At 43.2% G+C, this 27,913-nt stretch overlaps 1 protein-coding gene across 3 annotated transcripts; it reads left to right on the top strand.

The window, feature by feature from the left end:
* Positions 1–9: 9 nt before the first annotated feature.
* Positions 10–27,913, top strand: dpp9 (dipeptidyl-peptidase 9). Of its 3 annotated transcripts, none has more exons than XM_055661149.1 (20): positions 10–127; positions 1,629–1,898; positions 2,706–2,818; positions 2,903–3,076; positions 5,773–5,941; positions 6,818–6,928; positions 8,439–8,567; positions 9,497–9,558; positions 9,641–9,741; positions 10,814–10,991; positions 11,151–11,310; positions 13,080–13,159; positions 16,495–16,647; positions 16,916–17,051; positions 18,689–18,834; positions 20,276–20,422; positions 23,444–23,596; positions 24,697–24,839; positions 26,228–26,339; positions 27,002–27,913. In XM_055661149.1, exons 2-20 carry the CDS (start codon positions 1,640–1,642, stop codon positions 27,116–27,118), a joined length of 2,643 nt encoding a protein of 880 aa, XP_055517124.1. In that variant the 5' UTR covers positions 10–127; positions 1,629–1,639; the 3' UTR covers positions 27,119–27,913. The 3 variants fall into 3 exon arrangements, 2 of the variants coding, with proteins under 2 accessions (XP_055517124.1, XP_055517123.1); XM_055661148.1 differs by lacking the exon at positions 10–127 and adding an exon at positions 159–369; XR_008726097.1 differs by lacking the exons at positions 10–127; positions 18,689–18,834; positions 20,276–20,422; ... (2 more) ...; positions 26,228–26,339; positions 27,002–27,913 and having other exon boundaries at positions 377–1,898; positions 16,535–16,647.

Consider the following 27,913-nt stretch of genomic DNA (forward strand, 5'->3'; position numbering starts at 1 on the left):
GGCGCTGTTGGCGGAGGGCGGGGCCGGATCCGCGGGGCGGGGATCGCCCCTCGCCCCCGTTTGTTGACGTCGGGGAGCGGAAGTGCAAGAGGAGCCCGGAAGCGAGGGAGGGAGGCGCGCAGTGCGGGTGAGGATGGAGCGGGCGCCGCGTTTGTTCTCCCGCTTCAGCCGCCGAGCAGCAGCAGCAGCAGGAGCGACGCGCTCAATACATTCTGACCCTTGTCTTTTACCCCCCACCCCGGGGCAGAACCCTCCCTCCCTCCCTGGATGCGCGGCATTCACTCCCTGCCCGCACGTCGAACCTGCATTTGTGTAGCGCCGGCACCGTCCCTCTGCAGGGATCATGAGGGGAGGAGTCTGACCTCACAGGTTTAATCACAGACATTGAGTGTTTAAGGGTCAGCGAGTCGTTGCCGCAGCTTTGCTTAGGCCGCATTCTGTGTGTCGTGTGCAGTTCTGGTTTCCCCATTAACAGGAAGGGTGGGGAGGCTTTGGAAAAAGGTGCAGAGGAGGGAGGTTCATCGGGAAGAAGATATACACACAACGCTGCAGTCACTCAGCAGGGCCAGGCAGCATCTCTGGAGGAAAACAGGATGGGTGATGTTTCGGGTCGGGACCCTCTTCAGACTGAAAGTATTGGGTGGGTGGGGGAGAATTTGCAGGCGAGAAAAGATCAGGGCCAGCCACAAATGCCTGAATGATGCCTGGATTAGAGGGTGTAAGCTATAAGGAGAGGTTGTACAGACTTGGAGTGTTTTCTCAGGAATGCTGGAGGTTGCAGCGAGGTCAGATACAAGTATCAGATTCAATTTTAATTGTCAGTGTACAGTACAGAGACAACGAAATGCATTTCGTCAAAAAGTATATACATTTAGGAGAGACATAGACAAGGTAGACGGAACCTGAAGAAGGGTCTCAACCCATAACGTCACCTCCTATTCTCCAGAGATGCTGCCTGATCTGCTGAGCTCCTCCAGTTTTTTTGTGTCTATCTTTGGATTAAATAGCATATGCAGTTCCTTCCTACACATTTTTTTTACTGCAGGGCGGAAACGTTAAGGACTAGAGGGATAGATGTATGGTGAGAAGTGGGAAGTTTAAAGATATGGGGGGGCAAGTTTTATTTTACACTGTTGTGTGGGGTGGTGTTGGAGGCAGATAGATAATGGTGTTCAAAAAGATTTTAGACAGGTACATGGATATGCAGGGAATGGAGACATAGGGATCATGTGTAGACAAATTAGATTAGCTTGGCATCATGTTGGGCATGGCCGTTGTGAGCTGAAGGGACTGTTTCTGTGTTGTATTTATGCTCCAAAATCCATCAATTATTCAGCCTTTATATCTCAAATCCAAAATAAATCAATGTGAGATTGCCTCAAATGATGGAACCTATCACAGTTCTAATTGCAAGAGCTGGAACGTCATAGGAAAGCCAGCGAGTGGTACAGTTTCTGCACCAGATTACTTCCAATGTTGTGCATTATGTGTGGAGTGAGGAATAATCTAGAGGCATGCATTAATCTCAACAGCACGCCACTCTACAGTAGTGCTGCTGTTGTTGGGGTAGCACATCTTAGGGGCAGTATCTGTGTTTTTATACTTCTTTCTCTGTCCTTATCTTTTAGGAGGGGTGTTGATGGCTGCAGCAATGGAAACCGAACAACCAAATATTGAGGTTTTTGAAACAGCTTCTGCCAATGCCACTGCGGATGTTGAAGGGTGCGAGGCGTTTGAACCGTATTACGTGGAGCGATACACGTGGAGCCGCCTCCGCAAATTAATCACGGACAGCAGGAAACTACATGGGCACATGATGGCAAAAACCCCCCATGATTTTTATTTTGTAAAGAAAAATGACCCCGAAGGTCCTCAATCAGATCGTCTCTATTATCTTGGTGAGTTCCTTCTGTTTCTCAATTGTACCCAGTCTGCAGTATTAATTGTTTCGATTAGAGACACAGCATGGAAACAGGCCCTACGGCCCAGAGTCCACACCGGCCATTGATCACCCGTACACTAGTTCTATGCTTGTCTTTGAAATGTGGGAGTAAACTGGAGAACCCAGAGAAAATACAGGGCAAATGTACAAACACCATACTGATAACAACCACAGTCAGGATCACACCCAGGTCCCTGGCGTTGTGAGGCAGCAACTATACCATTGCTCTACCGTGTCACCCTCGCCGCACCACTCTGCTGTTGCATTTCAATTCTAAAGGCTCGTAGTCGCTTTAGAATCATCTGGATCGGTCTGTTTTGTGACTGGATGTATCCATTGCTGAACAACCTCAAGTCAAGTCAAGTTTTATTTGTCACTTGCACATAAAGTGCAAGTGAAATGAATTTGCCAGCAGCGGTACAATAAAAAAGAACACACAATACACAATAAAAATTGAACACAAACATTTTACCTTTCCTTCGTGAGAGAAAGAATGCTACTTTCTTGAGGAACAACCACATTGATGGGACAACAAAGAAGGCGCACCAACGTCAGACTGATCAGTATGAACAAGGGTTCCAACCCAAAAGTCACCTTTTCATGGTCTCCAGATATGCTGTCTGACCTGTTCATTTACTCACTCCAGCGCTTTGCAACTTTGTAAGGGCTGATAATCTATAATTTGTTGATCTGAAGAGTTCTTGTAATATTACCGTCCCTTGACCTGGAAGATAATGGATTTAAGTGTATGGTTCTCTTCCAGCTATGTCAAATGAAAACCGGGAAAATACCTTGTTCTACTCGGATATTCCTCAAATTATCAACAAGGATGCTGCCCACTTGCTCACGTGGACTCCACTGCTGGACTATTTTCAGGTATGCGGGATCGAGTTTGTGTCTTTCATTTTACTTATTGCTCAATAAGGGAAACTAAGTGCGCTTTTAACATTTATTACCCAGTCTATTCCTGATTATGGAATTTACTATCGTGAAGAGGAGCTGTTAAGGGAGAGGAAAAGAATCGGGACGATTGGCATCGCCTCCTACGACTTCCACCGAGAGAGTGGGATGTTTCTGTTCCAGGCGAGCAACAGCATTTACTACACGACGGACGGCAGCAGCAGCGGCTTCACCGTGAGTCTGCTCTCAAGTTTGAGCTACTTTTATCTTCTTTTCCATTCCCTGAGCTGATATAATTTGGGGACTAAGAAGGCAGATAAAGATAATTTTTGTGTTCTGACTAATTGATCCCCCAGTCAGTGTGACTGAATAAAACTGAATCTGGTCATTATTTGCGAGTGAAAGCAGGCTTTGCAATATGCCAACACTTCAAAAGCAGTGATTGAACTCTGACATGCTTAGGGGTGTGTTCTGCAACTGAACGAAAGGCCTTGTATAAATGCAAATCATTTTTATTTCACTTAGAAAATAGTAATATTGCCAAATGCTGATTCGCTCTCTAGCCTAACTTCCCCGTGGGAAAGCTTGTGACTTCTCGCAGTATCCAAGTCTTTTTTTCCCTAAAATCCCTCAGCTGGGTGATCTTGTTTAGCATGTTTAACGTTGGATATGTTTTAAAGCTGTATGTCCATCAGTTTTCTTGTTAGTTTGACCGGGTCGTCTTCTGATCAGCATCTGTTCAACGGGTCACCTAAAATCTATTCTGCTTGCCGAGCTACCCATATTGCTTCTAAACTGATAACTAGTTCACACTTGCATTCTTCGTAGACTAATTCTAGCAAAATGCTCCCCATATAATGTCATTGAGAATCATTCTGTTTACATTGTATGGAATTATATATTGCCTGAAAAATTGAGATGCCAGCGTCAGGGTTAGAGTTAATGAGTGGCCAAGCACAGTTTACAAGTTCCAGTAAACAGCGCTATTTTCTATTCTATGTAGAAGTGTATTGGCATTTCTTTGTTACTGGGTTAGAATCGTGGGAACTGTCTAGTATCACTGTGGGAGTACTGACTGAAGGACTGCTCAGCACATTCTAATCAAGGAGAGTTAAGGATAGACACACAATGCTGAAGTAACTCAGCGGGACAGGCAGCATCTCTGGAGAGAAGGAATGTGTGACGTTTAGGGTCAAGACCATTCTTCAGACTGGTTAAGGATAGGATAGGTACTGAACATTGGCCTTGCCATGAACAAGGCCTGGATAGAGTGAATATGGAAAGGATGTTTCCACAAGTGGGAGGATATACAACCAGAATAAAAGGATGTGCCTTTAGAAAGGAGAAACAGAGAAACATAGACATAGAAAATAGGTGCAGGAGGGGGCCATTCGGCTCTTCGAGCCAGCACTGTCATTCATTGTGATCATGGCTGACCGGCCCCAATCTGTAACCCGTGCCTGCCTTCTCCCCATATCCCTTGATTCAACAAGCTCCTAGAGCTCTATCTAACTCTCTCTTAAATCCATCCAGTGATTTTTGAGATGAGGAATTTATTTTAGCCAGAGCATGGTGAATCTGGAATTCATTGCCACAGAATGCCGTCAATGCATATTTTTAAGGCAGAGATTGACAGATTCTTGTCGGGAGAAAGCAGGAGAATGGGGTTAAGAGGGAAAGATAGATCAGCTATGATTGAAGTTTCAGGATGAGCTTATTCTTGATCTGAGTTGCATATAGTGCAGCAACATTAGATTAAGGAATTGGTATTTTACTGCTTTTTGCTATGTAAGAATTGAGAGATTTTGTTCCATGTGATTAAAGGCGTGAGACCATGGTAGATATTATGATGGTTTTGCAGCTAGATCAGGTTTATTTTCACAGATTTATTACGACATTTAGTTTAGAGACACAGCGTGGAAACAGGCCCTTCGGCACACTGACCATGCCAACCACCAATCCCTGCGCACTATCACTATCATACACACACTAAGGACAATTTACAATTATACCAAGCCAATTAACCTATAAACCTGTATGTCTTTGGAGTGTGGGAGGTGTTACAATGGAACAGGTTCAAGGATCTAACTCGTAGAACAGAAAAAGGCTCACTCGTCTCTTTAGTTACAAATCAGTTTTATTGACGAGAGGACAAAAGCAATACGTCTTGGTATGCGTGGACTCCCTCTCCCTCTCACTCCTCCCTCCCCCCCCCCCCCCCTCTCCATCCACGGTGCTGATCGGGACTCAGACCGTCAGTGAAATCCCTCTCATGCATAAACCTATGGCTTCTTGGCGCCTGTCTTTATACAGGTAAGAAATCAGCCGTTTAAATAACTGCAGGTAAGTCCTGGCCAATAGCATTGCTCTCAAATTCAAACTCAAACCAAAGGCAGGGACTGCATCCGAGTGAGCCCCCCCCCCGGTTTGGGAACAAAGCACCATCAGCCGCAGACTGGCACGTAAAGCAATATCAGCACTACAGACTTGCCGCGCAAAGCAAAGCACACAGCGCTGCCGATTTGGCGGGCAAAGGTATAAACGGAGCGCTGTCAGCTTTGCGCTATGGGTTCTAAATATAGCGCTACCGGCCCCAGGCACCGCCCATAGTCGGGATCGAACCCGAGTCTCTAGAGCTGCAAGGCCCAACTGTACCACTGCGTCACTGTGCCGCACAAGTCATAACAATGAGGCATAACAATCCGGTTATATTTGATATGATAGTACAGCGTTCAATTGAAATCAAGATCAGGTAAAGTTCGCTGTTATACAAGAAGATTTTAAACCAGAGCAAAGTCCTAAAATTCCACTAAAGGACAAAGATAGTTGTTTTACCGTTGAGCTGCCTGTTATGCAGTAAAGAAATCATTTATACGAGAGGTTTGAGGAGGTGCGATGATCAATGATGCCTTGACTGTTTTATTTTATAGAATGAACCGAAAAATCCTTCACAGATCAAGACCAGCTGCCCGAACATCAGGATGGATCCCAAAATCTGTCCCGCTGATTCAATCTGGATTTCCTTCATCCACAGCAATGATTTGTGGATTTCTAATATTGAGTCAGGAGAGGAAAGGCGGCTGACTTTTGCACATAAAGGTATTTCTGAGAATCGCGCAAAACATTGCATCGACTTGAACTTGTCTTCACGATGGTGTCTGAGGTTTGTTCCGATAGTCTTCAGTTCACAGTCACGGAGTCACAGCATGGAATCAGGCCCTTTGGCCCATCTTGCCAAAGCTGAGCAACTTGCCCCAACTGCACTTCTCCAACCTGCCTATGTTTGGCCCAAATCCCTCTAAACCTATTCTATCCATGTACCTGTCCAAATGTTTTTTAAACGTTGTGATTGTACCTGCCTCAATTTCTTCCGCCATCAGCTCTTTCCATATACCTACAACCTTTTGTGTGTCCCTCAAGTTCTTATTTAATTTTTGTCACCTCACCTTAAACCCATGTCCTCTGGCTCTTGATTCCCCCAACTTTGGGTAAAAGACTGTATCTAGTCTATATATTCCTCTCGTGATCTTATATACCTCTATGGGATCAACCCTCATCCTCCTGCACTCCAAGGAATAAATTCTTAGCCTGCTCAACCTCTCCCGTTAGCTCAGGCCCTCGAGTCCTGGTAACATCTTTGTAATAGATCCCAGTGTACACTCTAGTGCTTCTGCCAATAACGTAGTTTGCCTTATTTATTTAAAGTACTTTGCAGCAAAAGGATATTAAAAGTATCTACCCATATAAATATATTCATGAGGTTTGTTAGTTTAAAAAATATATATCTACCATGTTCCCACTTTGATCATTAAAGAATCTTTATAATCGCACAGGAAAGATATCAACAAACAAATTACTCTCTGCCTTTGGAGAACAACAAATTGTGCAGCTTCATAAATTTTCTTATTCTATTTCAGATTTTTACAAAAAAAAAAAAAGTTCTAATATTTGCCTTCCTATCCTTCTGTATTGAAGGCTTGCCTAACCTGGAGGATGATCCAAAGTCTGCAGGAATCTCCAGTTTTGTGCTCCAGGAGGAGTTTGACCGGTACACTGGGTACTGGTGGTGTCCTTTGGCTGAGGACAGTGAGTATGTCCACTATCACATGGTTCAATGTGTACTCAATTAAACAATCCTCTTATGCTAAAGTCAACATCTTTCCATTGCTGCACATACTATTGAGCCAATATTGAGCAGACATTTGAGTCGGGAGAGGACAGGCGGCTGACCTTTGCATATAAAGGTGTTGCTGAGAGTCTTGCCAAACGTTGCATCAACTTGAACTTGTCTTCATGGTGTTGTCAGAGGTCTGTTCTAATAGTCTTTAGTTCGCAGTCATGGAGTTATACCGTGTGGAAACAGGCACTTCAACATGCTCATGAACCAAATGTACCAGAGAGACATTGGTTAAATTTGCAGGCGATGTTACAGTAGCAGGGCTCTGCTTCTCCAGAGTCGGGGGAGAAAGTCAGCCTTGTTCCTCCACTTCAGGCTCCTCAGTAATCCCAATGTTATTGTCCAGCAGTACACAAAGTCCAAGCAATTGAATAATATATAGGAAATCTGCCATCACAGTGCCTTCCACCACAGTGATTAATGCTGTGGTGGATGTTTGTGTTACATTTTTATTGTGTTTGTGTGTTCTTTATCATTGTACCGCTGCTGACAAATTCATTTCACTTACACTTTATGTGCAATGTGACGAATAAAACTGATTGTATTGTATTGTAGAAGGATAAAGAGCATTTATGTCTGCAAATATATTGTGTAACTTCAACATCTCCTGCGTAAACTGCTTTGTGGACTGTCGAGCAGTGAGCGCAGTTCATCATTGTGTTGGACAATAAGGATTACATTTATACAATTCCATTGGGTGTAATACAATGCCCCAAGTTTCTTCCTGGAAATTTCTTCCTGTCTGAATAGTAAGGAATTATTCAGACAGTCGCTCAAATGTTTTTTCAAAAACATTATTTTTATTAAGAATATCTTAATAAAAGATGTAAAAATGCCTAGAGGTTAAAGAGGGGAATTGCGTTCGATGGGTCCAGGCAGTGGAGGCATGTGTTGGCAAAGGAGCGGTTGCAACTGAGAATGGGCTACTGGGTAGATTTGGAGGAGAACAGATGTTGTAATGTTGTGGGGCCGAAGAGGCTGTGGTGAAAGGTGAGGCATTTGGAAATGGCACATTTTTACCTTGGCTACCTGTAAGTGAAATTGTTAGGTTTAATAATACACTGACTATTTCATACAATGCTAGTGGCTTACTTGGTTAACTTTATTACTCTGGTCAAAACTACAGACCTATAAGTTTGTCACATAGCAACAAATTGAACTCTGCATGTCACCAAGTAATGATTATGAGCTTGTGTCTATTTCAATGTATCGTTTCTCTGTAATAAGGTGATGATCTCAATGATAATTCTCAAATACATGTGTTATAGATCTAATACTGACAGTCACATGGAAGGAGATATATGATTAATGTGAACACCAATGAGATAGATTTGATTTGTCTCCCTCTTCCCATAAAGTCAAATATCAAACTTGTTACTTTAGCACTTGATTTGATGTTGTTGTTGATTCTTTTTGCAGCCCCAAATGGGGAGAAGATTCTTAGGATACTCTACGAAGAGAATGACGAGTCAAATGTTGAAATTATCCATGTAACCTCGCCCATGCTTGAGACACGAAGGTGTGATTCATACCGGTACCCACGGACAGGTGAGATATTTGATTTTCTGCACATGGTTTTAATTAATGTGAACCCTCTGCGATGACAGGTATAAAAGTGCGCTAGAGATGCATCACTATAAATGTACCAACTCCTTGCATGGTTTGACAAGGAATGTTCTGTATGGTGCACAGATGTGAGGCAGACTTTGATGTACCTCAACTAAAATTAAGAATTTGCATCTTATTTGAGTATGAATGATCTCCACGCATTATTTACACACTGTCTGGTTTGGATTTCAAGCTTTGAATAGTGGCTATCTTACCGGACGGGTATCTGGAGACATGATTCAAATCCCATAATGGGATCCTGGGAATATTAATTAATCTCCTAGGATTGACGGTGAAAATTCTCCGTTGACACAAAACCCCATCTGATACGTGCTATACATGCTGTATGTTGACTGGAACACCCTGCCCAACTGTTGTAGCATTGTGTTCATCACGGATTGTATTGGCTCATCGTGCTCTTGTCAAGGATGCCAAGTTCCAATTAGGAATGTCAGTAAGACCAGTAAAGATCAAGATACAGGTCACAGAATAAGGGTAGTGCTAATGAAATTTTACGGCTTGATGACAGAAAACAGAATCCGCATTGTGCTTTGCTGTTTGCATTCTCTCTATGCCTGTTGTTAGCACATCTTCCCCAGCCAACAATGGGCCATTATGGACTCCACCCTTCCCGAGGTCATCTGTTGCCGCCCTGTTTTGTTGTGGTTCCAACCCGAAAAGTCACCTTATTTTTCCATAGATGCTGCCTGACCTGCTGTGTCTTGTAAAATGAATTAATTTCCTTTTATTAGCCCCTTTTTCTTTTGACAATTAAATATGAAATGAAGATGCATTTCTGTAACTGGATCATTGTTGAACCAGGAATTTACAAGATAGCTTATGTTTTATTTACTTTTTCAATGTTGCAGGAACTCTAAATCCAAAGATAACTTTCAAGATGTCGGAAGTAACAATAAATGCCATTGGAAGGGTGAGTATTTATAATTCTCACCAAGTTTCGAACGTGTAAAGTCTAATCTAAAAGTAACCCTGGTGCTGTTTCTTTTCTGTAGATTTCGAGTGTTGTTGACAAGGAATTGGTCCAACCCTTTGAGATCCTTTTCAAAGGAACAGAATACATTGCACGGGTTGGGTGGACACGAGAAGGAAAATAGTGCGTATGTTCCTGATTAGTTGATAATTATTAAAAAAAGTCAAGAAATGTATACCTTTCAGAGTACAGATAATCTAATTTCGGATACTGTATGCCCAGCAAATGTAGATCCGTGAAATCCCCTGGATTTGGATATCATGGTTTGGAATATTGCACAGTTGGTCTCAGATCCTTGCAGTGAGATACTGGAATCTAGTCTGAGCCTCACGTAATGAGATACCACATGTTCAATCAAGACCTATGTGTTGAAAAGCTAGATGTTTAACAGTCACACTTCAGCGACTAGTTACTTATTTACTGTATCTCTCCGATAATAGGAATTATTTTATTCCTATAATATAATGGCAACACAGTGGCACAGCTGGTTGTGATGCTGCCTCCCAGCGCCAGAGTGTTTGATCCTGACTTTGGGTGCTGTCTGTGTGGAGTTTGCACGTTCTCCTTGTGACTGCATCGGTTTCCTCCTGGTTTCTTCCCACATCCCAATGATGTAACGGGTTGTAGGTCAGTTTGCCTGTGTAAAGTTGCCCTAGTCTGTAGGGAGTGGATGTGAAAGTGGGATAGCATAGAACTGGTGTGAACAGGTGATTAACAGTTAGCATGGGCTGAAGGGCCTTAGTCCATGCTGAATCTCTAAACTGAATTAAACAAAACTATCTTCAGAAAACATGTATTCTGTATTTGAGCCTGTGGTAGATGCATGTCCAAAGACAGTGAGTGTTCATGAGTTGTCGGGCATGGATTCACAAATACCCTGGGCATTGATTATTAAATATTCATTCACTGCTCTAAGTGTTGTTAGTAAATATTAAGCAAATAATTCCTCAGATGGGTCTACATTGATCTGTGTTCTATATATTTTGTGATTCAGAATGTTTCTGTCATTAAATTATTTGTGCTAATATTATGCAAGTATTATGGGGTTGGAAAGATTCACCCATGGTCTCTTCTATTCAGAAAAAAAAATATTACTGATTTTCTTTCAATTGTATAAGCCCTGTTTATTTTAAAAAGAAAGCAAACTAAATATTGCCAACCTATCTGAATGTATAAAATACTGGTTTTCTCATAGTGCATGGGCCATCCTGTTGGATCGGCCCCAAACAAGGCTCCAGATCGTTCTGATCCCCCCTACTTTGTTTATCCCAGTGGTGGGTGATGCAGTGGAGCGGCAGAAGCTCATGGAATCTGTGCCTGACAGTGTCACACCATTGATCATATACGAGGAAACAACTGACATTTGGATAAACGTAGGTACCAGCCTCTTCAGTTAATAAACCACCTGCTCTCATAATCAGTATTGTGGTGGAGAGATTAATGTGCATCTTTTCACCCTTTTGGGGCATGGTCTTGGTTGTGCAGCAAATGGTCACGGCGTTCAAAGTAAAGCCTTCTCCTCTTCTCTGCAGGTCCACGATATACTGCACATACTTCCTCAAACCAAGGAAGACGAGATCCAGTTCATTTTTGCCTCTGAATGTAAAACTGGCTTTCGACACCTTTACAAGATTACAACCGTCTTGGAGGAGTCCAAGTACAAGCGGTCCTGTGGGGGCTACCCCTCTCCAGGTAAGCAAGCTGCAGAGACCAGAAGCCTTTCTTCAAGTTGGCTTGTGTAGCAATTATAGGGAACATGGAACATGTGCATCAATAGCGATTAGAACCTTAATTGTCCTTTTGTCGGCCAGCTATACCATGGCTGTTAAGATATTCCATTATTCAGAGTATATTGTATGTAACGAAAGCTCTCTTCTGGTTATTGTGTTTTATTTAGGAATTCAAGGAATGCAATTTAGGGATTAAATTAAAAAGAGAGGCGTTTCTATAACTTCATGCTTGGATCAGATGGTCTTCCTTGTGTTTGATCTTATACACTCTTGTACTGCTGTATTTATTGGATGGAAGCCTGTGCTTCTGAAGCAACTATGAATGTTTGATCCTGAGTGAATTACTTAGTTGTTCAGGATCGTCCATGTTAAAGATGCTGTATAAATGCTGATAGATTACATTTTGTCTCCTAGCTGGCTCATCCCTCAACCCATCATGGTAACCCCACCCTCCCTCTGTTGCCATTGCTTTGTAATATCATCAACAACAAGTAAAATATCATCAGTTAGAGTCATACGGCATGGAAACAGACCCTTCGGCCCAAAATATATATTCTGCTTTTTATTCATCAAAAGATTCAGGATATATAAGAGAACTAATATCAAATAAGGCAATGTGGAGGAGAAAGGCTTGCCTAGGTGCACCTCTGCAACAATGTGAGATCAAGTCAAGTCAGACTCCTCCAATGCTGCCTCCAGTTTTATTATAAACCTTCCCCACTTGTGTTGCTGGTTTCCACATTGCTTTCTTTAAGATAAATATACATTGTTTCTTATTATTAGAAGAAATTAAATGCATCTTGTCAGTTGGTGTACACCAGGGCCCGTAACCCGAAATAATCCGGCCTGCAGGCGTTTTTATTTTCGCCGTAAACATCCGGACCGACGATCGCCCCCCCCCCCCCCCCCTTCCAAACACCAGCCAAGACCCCCCCCCCCCCCCCCCCCCAAACACAGCCAAGCCCCCCCCCCCCCCCAACACAGCCAAGACCCCCCCTCCAACACAGCCCCCCCCGAACACAGCCAAGACCCCCCCCGAACACAGCCAAGCCCCCCCCCCGGCCACGCACCTTCTGTGAACACGTTTAAGAAAGAACTGCATATGCTGGAAAAAACGAAGGTAGACAAAAAATGCTGGAGAAACTCAGCGGGTGAGACATGCAAGGATTGCATGAGGCTGCCTCACCCACTGAGTTTCTCCAGCGTTTTTGTCTACCATCTTAACATGTGATTTGAAGCCTGCCATCCGGGGCGGGATCCATGTGTACATGTGATTGATGTGGCCCGCCATCCGCTCACAGACATGCATCCCAGCCCCTATGCAGAACCAGGTTGACGACCCCTAGTGTACACCTTCAATTCATATCTTTTTTCTTAACACTCCGATTGCAACCCAGAATTCTTTTAGGGCTTTGGGATGTGCTTGAGGCTGAGAAAACCCTCAATTTTACCGCTTTGGTGTTCATCTAAAGCTGCACTCCTAATGTTGATGGTGCTTCCACATTGCAGGACTGTGACCAAAGATAATGAATGCACTATAAACATAGATACAGTTTGCCTAATGTCACAAACATGCCTCTTGTACATCCCGTGCTTTATCTGCAAGCTATTTGTGTTTGAACTACAAATAATAATAGAACCAAATTTAAAGAATGTTTAAGTCTGTATTAAACTTTCTGATGTGCATTAATATAATACCAAAACTAATTAATCTGCATGTTGTTTCCTCAGATGACTTTAAATGCCCAATAAAACAAGAGTTACCTTTGACCAGCGGAGACTGGGAAGTACTTGGGAGACATGGGTCAACGGTACGTATCCACTGGAAAAATGACAACAGTCCAGTTATAGTTGAAGGAACTTCCTTTAACCTGAGCAATTCTGACATTTCAAGCTTTAATAGTTTAAGCTAATATCTTCTCCACTAATCTAAATTACTCTGGCAAGGATATAAACAAGGAACTGCAGATAGACACAAAAAGCTGGTGCTACTCAGCGGGTCAGACATGTTCTGGAGAAAAGGAGTAGGTGTTGTTTCGCATCGAGACCCTTCTTCAGATGCTGGTTTACAAAAAAGACACAAAGTGCTGGAGTGTCTCCGCAGGCCAGGCAACATCTCTGGAGAACATGGATAGGTGACGTTTGGATCAGGACCCTTCTGTTGCCTATCCATGTTATCCAGTGATGCTGTCTTATCCAATGAGTTACTCCAGCACTTTGTGTCCTACACTTTGGCATGGGTTTGGGTATCAGCTAACAATGTTTGGGTATAACATTGAACAGCACAGGTTCAGGACCTTCAGCCCACAATGTCTGCTGAACGTGAGGCAAGACCCACTCTTATCTGCCTGACTTTAAGAATGTGGGGAAATATAGAGGCACTTCAGATCCCAGTTACAGCTGCAGACCACTCACGTTCTTGATCTCGAGTTTTCTGACTCCAATCTGTGTTCTGGCCATTCTCCCAGCCACAGCTCAGACCCCTGACTGGCTACATATCTTGCTTGTACCCTGGATGCTGTAGAACTAATAAATAGGCTGAAAATTGAGGTACTCGAAGACCTGAGGAAGCTATTGAGGCCTGCAGTGGATAAGGTGCGTGGTCTACATTGGTTGCTGAATTAAAGCGCTGGGTAGTTGGTGTAGACACAGAAGGGCTTGCCAAAATCTTCCACCATTCCCCAGAATATGCGTGAGGTCCCAAAGGGCTGGAAAGTCTGAAAAACGAAGCGAAAACAAAGAACGGACACAATTCCTAATAATTACCAGTTAATGTTCGGAGTGAACAAAGTTTTGGAGAAAATAATCAAGGGAAAGGAAATGTCCTTTCCGAGGTTTGAGTTAGTTAACAAGAATCGGAGCACATTTACGAAAGGCAAATTGTATTTGTCTAACCTTCCTGAATTGTTTTGAACTATCAGAAGATTGATGGGGGAGGTGACGGGTTGTAGCCCTCTGGTGGATATCATTAGAATGTTTAACACTGAGCTATGTGGGAGGCTCGTTCACACAACCGAGACTCAGGAAATAGGAAGGTGAACGTTGGCTTGGATTCAACAAAAACATTGTCTCACAAAACAGTGAGTTGTGCTGACTGATTGTTTCTCAGACCGAAGAATGGTAGACAGCTGTGTTCTCTAAAAATTACCGTGTATTACATATAATATTGTGTTTGGGCAGTGAAAATGTGTCCATGGTTCTAGGCGTGGTGTGGCTGTCAGTGATACCAATGCATTAAACAGAGCAATGATAGACTAGACGAATAGGCAAATGATATTTAATTGTGACATTTTGGTCTGGGCACAAACAGTATAGACTGAATGACACATTTACGGATTTCCAGGATGGGGAAGGGGTCACATGTATAGATAATAAAAACTGATAGGATATTGTGAGAGTTATTTGCAAAGCGTGAACTTTATAAATAAGAGATATTCCATGTGGATATGCAGAGGAACATGGATCACGTGCAGGCAAAGATTGATTGAACTTGGCATCATGTTCGGCACGGGTATTGTGGGCTGAAGGACTCGTTCCTGTGCTGTACTCGTTTATGTTCTATATCATGTAGATAAGCCAGGAAACTATGCTGAAAATTTGATTAGTTTTGTTTTGGTCACAATTAGTTTGTCTGGTCATTGCACTTTAGGATCGATGGGAAGACCCTTGAGAAGATGCAGAGATTTACCAGATGGTAAGGGGCAAAGGATTGCAGCTACTTTGAGTTTGAGAAGCTGGGGTGGTTTTCCTTGGAGCAAAGAAAGTCGTGGCAAGATTTGATTGAAGCGTACAAGATGATAGCAGGTTTGAATCAGGTAGTCAAAGAAAAAGTATTCCCATTAGCTATTGGTACAAGAACTGGGGATACTGATTTAAGATTTTAGGCAAAATATATTGAAGAGCATGGGATGGGGATAGAGGGTTGTGAAAATGTTCTAATGGCAATCATTGACACTATGAGGGTACTGCATGCAGGAATGATCGATGATTCCAAAAGGAAATTGCTAAGGTGCTGGAATAGAGTTGGGGAGTGGGTCTGACTGGCTGGTTCTGCAAGAGGTTGCCATGGAGTCTGGGCTGATTAACAATGATGACATTTGCATTCAAGTCTTCTGCACGAATCAATGATTTATTCCTATCTAGAATTCACAATCAACATTGTGTGCTCTCTTGGAAGTAAATGGTACTATGTCTGAGATTGCCATTGTTAAAACTTCCAGTCTCTCGAGGCAATAGACTTTTGTGTGCAGGAGTCCAAATCACCTTACATAGAACAGTACAGCACATCACTGGGCCCTTTGGCCCATAATGTCTGTGCTGTACCTGATGCCTGGCTAAACGGATCTCCTTCTATGCTTCCTCGTAGCTGAATGTCAGTCTCCTGCCATTTGACTTGGGTGAGAAAGGTGGAGGGATTGCAGGAAACATGCAGAACAATTACATTAATTTCCAATTGCTCGAAGAATGTTCTAAACCAAGTTCACAAGTCATAGGAGCAGATGACGGCCATTCGGCCCATCGTCTACTCTGCTATTCAATCATGGGTGATCCATTGTTCTTCTTGACCCCATTCCTCTGCCTTCTCCCCATGATCCTTGATGTCCTTGCTAATCAAGAATCTGTCAATCTCTGCCTTAAACCTAAACATATCCAATGACCTGGCCTCCACAATGAATTCCACAATGAACAGAGATATTGAAGTACAGCCGTTAGATAAAAAGAGAAAATAATGCCAGGCAATGCTGCCTTTAGATTTTAGCAGTCATCCAGTGAATGTAATGCATTTATTGACTTCAGCCTGAGATGAGGAAATGGTCATGCCTTTACTTTTGATTGTTTGCAAGTGAAAAACGTGTAAGAATGCGGTAAGACGTCTCCTGAAGGGCATCGCCCCTGAATGGCCCATCTGCACTTACTGCAGAAACTCACGGCTGAAGAATATGCAAGAAGGGGACTGGTTTGGCACAAACCTGTGATAGGACAATGGGAGCGGCTTCATTGGCACGTGTTCAATAATATCATCACTTAACCCTCGGTCTGATGCTGTTAATAAAAGGAACTCGCTTTACATTGCTTCTTATTTCTGCGTTAATATTTAATAACATAATCTGGATTGATGTCTTCTCAACTTGTGCATCTTTGACAGATATGGGTGAATGAAGCTACCCGCCTGGTTTATTTTCAAGGTACCAAGGACACTCCATTGGAGCACCATCTCTACGTATTGAGCTATGAAATTCCCACAGAAGTTGTGCGACTGACACAGTTAGGCTACTCTCATAAATGCTTCGTCAGCCAGGTAAAGCTTCCACACTTCTGCAGTCATATTAAAAGATGTTACTAATGTAGATACAACTAATCATTAATTACTCTATCCCTTCCCTTCATTTGGATGACCTGATGTTAAATAAATTTTACAAAGACAGTAACCGTAATTAGCACATATCGTTGCACCCTTATAGATCGTTAGTGTGGGTGACATACAGTTGAACTGTTGCATTTGGTTTAATGTAACTGTTTATACTTTACAGTGGATGGAGTTATAATTCTCTCCTATTCATTTATAGAACTTTGATATGTTTGTAACGAAGTTCAGCAATCAGGACCGCCCGCACTGTGTACACATCTTCCGATTAATGGGATCAGATGAAGCCCCTCTTCACAAACGGAGAGAATTCTGGGTCACAATGTTAGAATCACCAGGTATATTTGCTGCTATTAATAAAACCTCGTGCAGGAAATCTTCCTTTTGTTAGTGCTGCCTTGTCTCCATGAGACAACACAGGCTGTATCAGAACCTAACACTTAGAAGCTTGCAGGGATACAAACCAAAGTAATTACAGATATAAAAAGCATGCATAATGTTACAAGGTTAAAAGGAGTGCAAGCATAGGAAATTTGGGATGTTTGCACAAAGATCCTTTCGAGCGGCTGTAAGAATTGACAGCATCATTAATAAGGCATTAAACAGAAAATGCTGGAAACATTGAGTGGGTCCATTTTCCCTTTGGGGGTGTTTAATAGAACTGTACCAGTCATGAGTGATTGCAGTTGTGTACATTGATTGTAGGAGGTGATATTTTTCTTAGAATAAAGATTTGAGCTTTTTTAACCATGAGTAGTTCAAAGAGCAGAGATTTCCAGACGCTGTAGGCTGAGTGGAGGCAGCAGCAAATTCTAGCATTCGCACTTTGTAAAACTGTCAGTGTAGAAGGCACATAGATCATACATTGAGTAGAAAAAACAGGAGTTTGTGTTAATCTACATACAACTAGTTTGCTGACTGCTGAAACTGGGACAGCAAATAGATCTAACAAGAATAGGGCCCTTGGAGAAAGTACAGACGGTGTATAGGAGAACAATACCAGAGTTGTGTGAATAGACTGTAGGAGGTAATGTTGTTTTTAATTTGTAGATGGTTCAAAGAAAAGCTGTTTCCAGAGACTGGAGGGTGAGGAGAGCTGAACACGCACAGAGAGTGGTGAATCTCTGGAACTCTCTGCCACAGAGGGTAGTCGAGGCCAGTTCATTGGCTATATTTAAGAGGGAGTTAGATGTGGCCCTTGTGGCTAAGGGGATCAGAGGGTATGGAGAGAAGGCAGGTAGGGGATACTGAGTTGGATGCTCAGCCATGATCATATTGAATGGCGGTGCAGGCTCGAAGGGCCGAATGGCCTACTCCTGCACCTAATTTCTATGTTTCTAACAGTTTTAAAAAAAAAGCAAGATGTGATGTAAGCGTAAACATTTAATGAGGAAATTGGATACATTGATGATGTACTACATATAGTCAACAGCGTTGGGTGGCACAATGGCGCAGAGGTAGAGTGGGTGCCTTACAGCGCCAGAGACCCGGGTTCGATCCTGACTACGGGTGCTTGTCTGTGTGGAGTTTGTATGTTCTCCCCGTGGCCCATATGGTTTCCCTGGGACCTCTGCTTTCCTCCCACACTCCATAGACGTACAGGTTTGTAGGTTAATTGACTTGGTAAAATTGTGAATAGCCCCTAGTGTGCCGAATCGCGTTAATGTGTGGGGATTGCCGGCCGGCACGGATTCGCTGGGGCGAAGGGCCTTTTTTCACGCTGTAACTCTAAACGAAGCATTCTTCAAAGGGAATTACTTGAGCATCTGGAAAAAGCAAATAGCGGTGATACAAGGAAATAATTTGGGAGTCAGTTGAAGTGGATTTGCACTTGAAAGACAGATTGGCTCTTCTGTAATATTCTTGAGACACACGTGGATTTGCTCGGTTTCAGATGTGCAACATCAGCAGACTGGCTGTTGGGACGAGAGCCGGTACAATCTTTGTTGCATGAAATGATGTTGGTGTTTTACAGGATGTCTGCAAGGGTACGTTCCTCCAGAGATGTTCAATTTTCACAGCAAGTCTGGCTATATATTGCACGGAATGATGTTCAAACCACACAATCTACAACCGAGAACAAAGTACCCCATTCTGCTTTACACGTATGGTGGCCCACAGGTAGGAATATCTCCAGCCAGCTTTCATTAAACTTGATTAGTATTTTCATTGTTCACTTTCTTTAGAACTACATAAAATAGAGATGGTTTCCCACCCTGAGGCAGAAAACTTTCAGCGAATCCAGTGTTTACTCGGGCAATGTCAAACAATTGATCTGCTACCTGAATCTATGCACTACACCTGCTGGACGCATGATGCTGGTGAACCCAGCGAGATAAGTTCATAAATTGTAGGAGTAGAGTTGTGCCATTCGTCCATCAAGTCTACTCCGCCATTCAATCATGGCATATCTATCTTTCCCTTTCCCTCTTAACCCCATTCTCCTGCCCTCCCCTGACATTCGTACTAATCAAGAAACGTTTGTAGAAGTTGGTGGGTTTGATCATTCCCTCCTGAGTGATTAGGATATGCCCCTTTCCTGCTGTAGTGCATCTTTTTTCCAATAGTTTGACGATTGGTTATATATCTCCCCAGATACAGGAAATACAGAGATATCGGATACCATGTTTGTGATTCTTCTCTCTCATTTCTTTTCTCAAGTTTCTCTTTTCTCTTTTATTCCATCCGCCACAGCTTTCTTCTTTGAAAAGAAATACGTTTGCATTAAAGGACTATTTTAAGAGTTCATACTCCCACTATAAAGGATGTTTCTATATCTTTTTTTTCTTTGCCATGACATGCCATTCGCACACAACAGATAATCTAGTTTCATGCTTCAGTTGATGGGGAAGAAAAGGACATTCTCCTGGAACGATATAGGATTTCCTTCAGAATGGAGCTGATGGGTGGCACAGTGGCGCAGCGGTAGAGCTGCTGCTTCACAGCGCCAGAGACCCAGGTTCGATCCTGGCTGTGGCCACTCTCTGTACGGAGTTTGTACGTTCTCCCTATGAGCGCGTGGGTTTTCTCCGGGTGCAGTGGTTTCCTCCCACACTCCAAAGATGTACAGGTTTCTACGTTAATTGGCTTTGGTAAATGTGTCCCTAGTGTGTAGGATAGTGTGATGCGCGGGATGATTGCTGTTGGGTGCGGTCTCGGTGGGCTTAAAAAAGGGCCTGTTTCTGCGCTTTATCTCTAAAGTCTAAAGCTGCTGAGAATGCCAGTGCAATAAATGGAGGATTGTGAGCAAATGGTATTTAATCTCAGTCCTCACTATATGTGCCCAGATCTCATTCAATGTGCCTGCTGTGTTCATTTCCCCGTCGTTCTGTTGTCCTTAATGTCACCACCACCTGGGTAAAGAAGTTTCATGATTGGATTTCTTGGAGCCGCTGTGTGTGATGTTCTCACCTGGAAATATTTTCGTTGTATTTACTTTCTCAAAACCTTTTTATAAAAACTGCTTTTGCGTTATTGCTTATTTCACGGTAAAAAGGTAATTTGATTAAAATGGTTAAAAAAATATTGCGTATCCAAAGCTTTTTTTTTTTTCATCCCACAGGTGCAGCTGGTAAACAACCGCTTTAAGGGAGTTAAATACTTGCGTCTGAACACACTGGCAGAGCTTGGCTATGTTGTGGTTGTCATTGATTCCAGAGGATCCTGCCACCGAGGGCTGAAGTTTGAAGGTGCCTTGAAATACAAGATGGTAGGTAGAGTGCTTTTTGCTTTGTAAATCCAGGTCTTCTAAAGAGACCATAAGTGGGTGAATTAGTTTAGTTTATTGGTGTCATGTGTACCGAGGTACAACAAAAAGCTTTTTTGTTGCGTGCTATCCTATCAATGCAAAGACTACATGATTCCAATCAGGTTGTAATAGTGCACAGATGCACGAAAAGGGTATTTAGTGCACTATAAAGTTCAATTAAATATGGTTCAACAGTCTCCAATGAGATAGGTGGGAGGTAAGGATGACACTCTAGCTGGTGAAAGGATGGTTCAGTTGCCCGATCATAGCTGGGAAGAAACTCTGCTTGAATCTGGAGGTATGTGTTCTCAAACTTCTGTACCTCTTGCCTGATGGGAGAGGGGAGAAGAGTGAGTGTTTGGGATGAGACTGGTCCTTGATTATGCTGCTGGCCTTTCCAAGGCAACATGAAGTGTAGATGGAGTCAATGTCAGGGAGGTTGGTTTCCGTGAATGTCTGGGCTACATCCATGATTCCCTGCAATTTCTTGCGGTCTTGGATGGAACAGTTCCCAAACCATGCTGTGATGCATCCCGATAAAATGCTTTCTAAGGCGCATATAATAGTCATGGAGTGTAGAAAGAGGCCTTTGGCTCATGCCAACAAAGGTGTCTCATCCAATCCCACGGTTTCTCACATTGGACCCATTTATAATAGACATGGATATCATAACACAAAAGGCCATGGACAATTAATGTGAATGGGAAGGAGAATTAAAGTGTCAGGCAATGGGAATTTGTCTATAGATGCTCTGGAAAGCATGCACCCAATCTGCGTGTCATTTCTACAGTGTGGACTATAATGTAGAATGCTGACTGCGGTACTCTCGAATGGGAGAAATACACGTGATTCACTGTTTTACCTTAAAGATTGTTTGTGACCCTCAATGGTGGGAGGGGGAACAGGTGGAAGGACAGGTGTCCTTGCTGCAGTTACATGAGAGGTTTAAGGTCATGGGGCAGCGATCATCACATGATGGTGGAAGATGTGTGGCGCACAATCTCGGTAAGGCTGGCTGAAACTGAAGGATCCACAGTCCACATTGTGTTCATGTTCTCTGGTTTGTTTTATGTGGGAGAGGGGGTCGGGGGAAACTTTTTCAATCTCTCACCTTGCCGGAGATGCGATTGTTTTCCGGGTCGTATCTCCGATCGCTCTGCGGCCTAACATCGTGGAGCTGGAGGCCTTGCTCAGGACTGACTTTGATCCCCACCGTGGGGCGTGGGCTTACCATCGGAGCCGGTTCCTTGCCGGGGATCGACGCTCCATTCGCCCCTGATGCATGAGAAGACCCGCCACCGGCTACGGGAGTAAGATCGTCCCGTCAACAGAAGGTTAGAGGCTCCCGGCCGCTGGAGGACAAAGAAGGGAAGAGATTGAACTTTTTTTCGCCTTCCATCACAGTGAGGAATGTGGTGGAGTCACTGTGGTGGATGTTTATGTTAAAATGTATTTTGTGTGTTCCATTGCTTTTTATTAGCATGACTGTACAGCAAATCAAATTCCTGGTATGTTGCAAAACATACTTGGCTAATAAAGTATGATTATGATCTGAATATAAGAGGCTGGTGGGGTGGTAGATGAGGACCGGGGTCCACCATCCTAGCTCTGTCCGAGAGGGGAAGGTGGAGGTGAGAGATGGAAAAATAGAAAGGTGCGATCAAAGGCTTTGTTTACAGTGGCAAAGGAACAGCTGTGGTTCAGGGTGGGGAGACGTTTTAAGAATTCCGCTGTGAAAAGACCCAACATCAAAGCAGATATAACAGAGCTGGGGAAACCTGGAGAATGGTCTGGTTTTCTTTTGAGAGAAAGTAGTCTTGGAGAGAACGATAGTCTATAAATGCGAGCTTTGCCAACTGTGTCCACACGCTGTTAATAAACACTATTAAAACCTCATTAACACCTCGTGCAACAAAGCGTAACGTATTTTGACTTTATTACAGTAAGAATAATTCATGAACAAGTTAATGAGCTGTCAGGCCTGTTTCTGCAGCTCACACTTGGAGAGTCCTGGCAAGCAGCATGTTTCGGAACAACAGGGAACCACTCCAGGGGCTTCCACTTATAACATTCTGCACCTCAAAGCAGCACAGGCAGGGGCGCACTCCATACAGAGAGATTCATATTAAATACAAGTGACATTGTGTTCATAATTCTTAGAATGAGGGACCCTGGGACTTGCAAACAGATTTGATGATACATTTGTGGGCACAGTTGTGCAGTGATTAGGTTACATGCCTGGTATCCAGAGATCTGCATTATTGATTTGGAGATGAGAATTTGAGTTTAAATTTCTCAATTAAATAAATCTAGTGGTTTTTTTTTTAAAAAGCACAGCAATCATCAGCGATAGTAATCACAATCATTGTTTTGTTCGTAAATGGCCACCAGGAAATGAAATCCTACCCAGGTGTAGTTACTGATAATTACCCCTTCAGTGCAGGAACATTGAGGTAGGGTCAAGAAATGTTGGAGGTAGACACAAAATGCTGAAATAACACAGCAGGTCAAGTAGCATCTCTGGAGAAAAAGGAAAGGTGAAGTTTAGGGTTGGCACCCTTCTCTCTGTCATTGATGTCACTTCCATACGATGACACCTTGGCACAGTGGTAGTGCTGCTGTCTCACAAAACCAGAGATCTGGGTTCGGTCCTGACTACGCTTGCTGTCTGCACAGAGTTTGTACGTTCTTCCTGTGACTGCGTGGGTTTTCTCCGAGTGCTCCGGTTTCCTTCCATATTCCAAAGACATGCAGGTTTGTAGGTTAATTGGCTTCTGTAAATTGCCCCAAGTGTAGGATGGGATAGCATAGAAATAGTGTATGGGTGATTGATGATTGGTGTGGGCCGAAGGGCCTGTTTCCTCGCTGTATCTCTAAACTATATCCCACAAAGTAATAAACATTGAGTTTTTTGTGCACTGAGACTATTTACATTGAGTGTGTCTTGGACTTACCATTCTAATGGGTACATTTCTCTTGCAGGGGCAGGTGGAAGTCGATGACCAGGTGGAAGGGCTACAGTACCTGGCCGCTAAGTACAGATTTATTGACCTTGAGCGGGTAGCAATCCATGGCTGGTCATACGGAGGCTATCTGTCCCTCATGGCTCTAGTGAGGAGACCAGACATATTTAAGGTGCTAACTTATTATCATCTGCACAGCGCTCTCATTTATTTTACTTTGGGCAATCTTGTCAAAGGCTCGGGGGAGGACAGATGTCGGAGAGAACATCTGTAGATCACCTGACTTCAGAGTGAATAAAATACCAAAATTGCCCTCCTGTCCATTTGATTTTATGTACATGGTATGGTATTTGGTATTAAAGCTGAACACTGCTGTTCATGTGCTTCTGATCAAATTAAGGATGCGTTCAGAATGCAACGGTAGCATTCTGTATATTTAACCCATGTTATCTTATACCTGATCTGAAACTGTTTAATGGGGTCAGATGAAGAAAATTTACTTTGCATATATCTCTTAATGTACCTGCTTCAAAGTTTGGTTACTGACACGCAGTATAAATTCTACAGCACCGAGATGGAAAATGAAATGCTAAAGAATTTTAATGCTGTTAATTTAGCCTCAATAAAACAAGTACCAGTTGAAGTTTTAAAATTAAAAAATAAAGGTTCAAACAGAACAAACTGCCAGAGGAGGTGGTCCAGGCAGGCACAATAACATTTAAAAGACATTTGGATAGGTAAATGAATCGGAAAGGTTTAGAGGGATACGAGCCAAGCGCAGGCAGGTGGGACAAGTGTAGATGGGCATCTTGATCGGCATGGGCAAGTTGGGACAAAGGGCCTGTTGCCGTACTCTGAGTTTATGGGCTGAAGGGGATGCTGGAGGAACCTTTGGAATCTCTGGTTGGGGTTAAGTTGTCATTTGGTTTTGTTGAAACGATGCCCAGTATTTTGTTGAAACGATGCCCAGATTTAAGGAAGATAGTTGAGAAGGAGTAATGAGAGAACGCGAATGCTGAAATCTGAATCAACGAATAAACTGTTGCCGAACTCGGGTGAAGTGGTATCTGTGGAGGTGAAAGAGTTGTGCCGACATTCCGGGTTGAGACTGCATCAGGATGATAGCGTCCGTGATCTCAAAGTTGAGGTGGCAGTGAATGTGGCTGATTCAGGAGCAGACTGATTTCTTTTCATGTTGGAAGATGCATGATCTCGGACAGCTGTGCTTTTGCCAGCTATGGACTTTATGTTTTGCCACTTGGTCTCTCACAGGTAGCCATTGCTGGAGCCCCTGTGACGCTGTGGATCTTCTATGACACGGGATACACCGAGCGCTACATGGGACTCCCAGAGAAAAATGAGAGTGGCTATGACATTGGATCAGCGGCAATGCAAGTGGACCACTTCCCTCTGGAGTGAGTTTTACCATTTGGCAATGCCTGGTGTTTTTGTTGTTTCCCAGTTGTGTGCCAAGCCTATGTATACCCAGCTTGAAATTCACTTCCTGTGAGAGAGAAATTATGCAATCCGTGCTGATGCTACAATCATTGGTACCAGCTTTAAAGGTCTTTCAGTAATTTAAATGTATTTCTATTTTATACGTAGCAACGAGGTAGAGAGGAGGGAAAAGACACCGTGTGAGAGTAACTCAGCAGATCTCTGGAGAACATGGATAGGTGACATTTCAGCTCAGGGTTCTTCTTTAGACTGATTGTAGGAGAGGGAGAAGAAAGCTGGGAGAGAGGAGGGGCGGGACAAACCCTGGCAGGTAATAGGATGATACAAGTGTGAAGGGTTTAAAAAAAGAAGAAAAAAAAGGCCAAAGACGATAAGACAGAAGATGTGAGATAAAAAGGATTGAAGAGTTGTGAATTGTGAAGCTGGAGGGATGAATGTAGGTGGTTGGGGAGAAATAGGTGCAAGTCCAGGCGGGCACGAGCAAGGGGAGGGGATTTTATGTGGAGGAAGAAGTGATAAGGGGAGTGTTATGTGGTTACTTGATATTGTGACTGGGGAGGTCACTGTAAGACTCCCTCTTTTCTGGGCCTAAACCCCCAACAGTTTATATGATATTTATTCGGACTGAATAAAATTAAAACCGTTTATCAATCAGAATGTTTGATAAGCTAGTTCTGGAAGGCTGATGTGAATAAGATGAGCAATGTGCTGAGTTAAATCTACCTGCTACTGCTGATAGTGTGAGCTGTGATTGTAAACTCCCTGATCTGTGTATCTGCACGACAATCCAATGAGAACTTCAATTTGACTTTCCAATAATTGTGTTGTCAAATTAAAAATTAATTGGAATACCAGAGCGTTTTTCAACTTGTTTGCCGGTCTTAATGCAAATTGTTCCAGAGAAGGGGGCAGGGGGGAGGGGGAAAGGGGGAACCCTCATTGAAAATTAACGAATATAATAAAAAGCTTGGATAGAGTGGATGTGGACAGGATGTTTCCACTAGTGGGAGAGTCTAGGGCTAGAGGTCAGAGCCTCGGAATTAAAGGACATCCTTTTAGGAAGGAGATGAGGAATTTCTTTAGTCAGAGGGTGGTGAATTTGGAATTTATTGCCACAGAAGGCCGTCAATTGATATGTTTAAGGCAGAGATAGATAGATTCTTGATTAGTACAGGTGTCGGGTTATGGGGAGAAGGCGGGAGAATGGGGTTGAGAGGGTGAGATAGGTCAGCCATGATTGGATGACGGAGTAGACTTGATGGGCCGAATAGTCTATAATTTTGCTCCGATCGCTTATGAACATGAGAATACTGCAATCAGCTTTCCTTTCCCATCTCATCCACAGACCAAACCGCCTCCTCCTCCTGCACGGCTTCCTCGATGAGAACGTCCACTTTTCTCACACCACAGTTCTCCTTAGTTTCCTTGTTCAGTCAGGGAGACCGTACGACCTGCAGGTAATCTATTAAACTGCACACAGAATAAACTATCATCAAGTCGGACATTGACACTAAGAACAATGCACCCATTCGTTGGACATGGCTTTATCCTCTCTATAATTGTAAGTGCTTGAGAGTTAATGTATGGGTACTTCGGGCTGCACAATGGCGCAGCAGTTGAGTTGCTGCCTTACAGTGCCAGAGACCTGCAGTAGATCCTGACTACGGGTGCTGTACGTTGTCCCCTGACCTGCGTTGGTTTTCTCCAGTTGCTCCAGTTTCCTCCCACACTCCAAAGACGTACAGGACTAGTAGGCTAATTGGCTTAGTTAAATTGTAAATTGTCCCTAGTGTGTGTGTAGGATAGCGTTAGTGTGTGGGGCTCGCCAGTCAGTGAGGACCCGGTGGGCGGGAGGACCTGTTTTCGCGCAGTATCTCTAAATTAAGTTAATTCTTATCCTCGTTAAAGATACAAATCATTGCAATAAACACCCCAGCACTGAGCTAATGATGTATTGTCGATAGAAAAATACTGGAAGTAACTTTAGGGGAAATTGCGTGAGTTTCGAGATCCATGAGAAAACCCACATTTCTAACCAGGTTGTTGGCAGGAAAGTTACGTGTGTTTGTCGTCCAATGAAGCTGATACGATTTTACAATTTGAAAATTACCTTTTTCAGGTGTATCCCCAAGAACGGCACAGTATTCGGGTCCCAGAGTCTGGAGAACATTATGAACTGTATCTGCTCTATTACCTTCAGGAGAACCTGGCTTCCCAGATAGCTGCCATGAAGTAGAAGATGATGTATTATTCTTGACACAAATTTCAGCCAACAATCGAATGCAGGAGATGTCAGACCTTTCCTTACCTCATCAACTGTGACTACCCCCCCCCCCCCCCCCCTCCTCCAGCTAATGATAGTTGCCTCATTTCTTGCTTGCAACAGTCTCGCTGTTTCGGTAATAACAGCAATAGCCGCATTCCATTGTCTATTGAATCACTCTCTGTCATTGGTGATGTTTCTGAATCTCACAACTGGAGCTCCCACATCTGATCATCTCCCTCCCTCCATGGCAACATTTGTCGCCGTTTCCCTTGTGTCCCCACAATTATAACGCCTCCCCATAATCTCACTGATAGTGCCTGACAGTAACTTCTGCTCTTTGTTCTAAGAATGTAATGGAATGAGATCCATGAACACACAAAACCACAAGCATGTTGTGGGCATTATGGATGCTTCCTTTTGAAGAACGTGCGTGTGCGGTAAGACTTGGATAATGTAGCAGTATTTCGTACGTTTTATGTTGCTTCCTCCTTGATTCACAAAGCTATTTGTAACACTATTTGTTATCAGAGCTTTCTTCCTGTACTTCCAGCTGCCAGACCTTCAGTGTTGCCTTCTACCTTCACAGCATCAACCCCGCATGGTTGTTCATTTGTTAAATGACCATAAAATTACACTTGTTTCCATGGTGTAGAGTAAATGCAGATGATTGTAAAACATTTTTGAGCACTTTATGTACAATTAATATCTTGATTAATGTCTTAAATAGTATCTTTTTTTACTTAAAATATCTCCATCTGGTCATGA

This window comes from Leucoraja erinacea, chromosome 33, assembly GCF_028641065.1.
Source record: "Leucoraja erinacea ecotype New England chromosome 33, Leri_hhj_1, whole genome shotgun sequence".
Taxonomy (NCBI): Eukaryota; Metazoa; Chordata; class Chondrichthyes; order Rajiformes; family Rajidae; genus Leucoraja; species Leucoraja erinaceus.

What these genes read in the sequence shown, in the direction of transcription:
- dpp9 (XM_055661149.1), top strand. Translation starts at nt 1,640, where the DNA reads ATGGCTGCAGCAATGGAAACCGAACAACCAAATATTGAGGTTTTTGAA. An exon ending in ATACCGGTACCCACGGACAG is followed by an intron (nt 8,568 to 9,496) that starts GTGAGATATTTG and finishes TCAATGTTGCAG; the next exon opens with GAACTCTAAATCCAAAGATA. An exon ending in ATAAATGCTTCGTCAGCCAG is followed by an intron (nt 16,648 to 16,915) that starts GTAAAGCTTCCA and finishes ATTCATTTATAG; the next exon opens with AACTTTGATATGTTTGTAAC.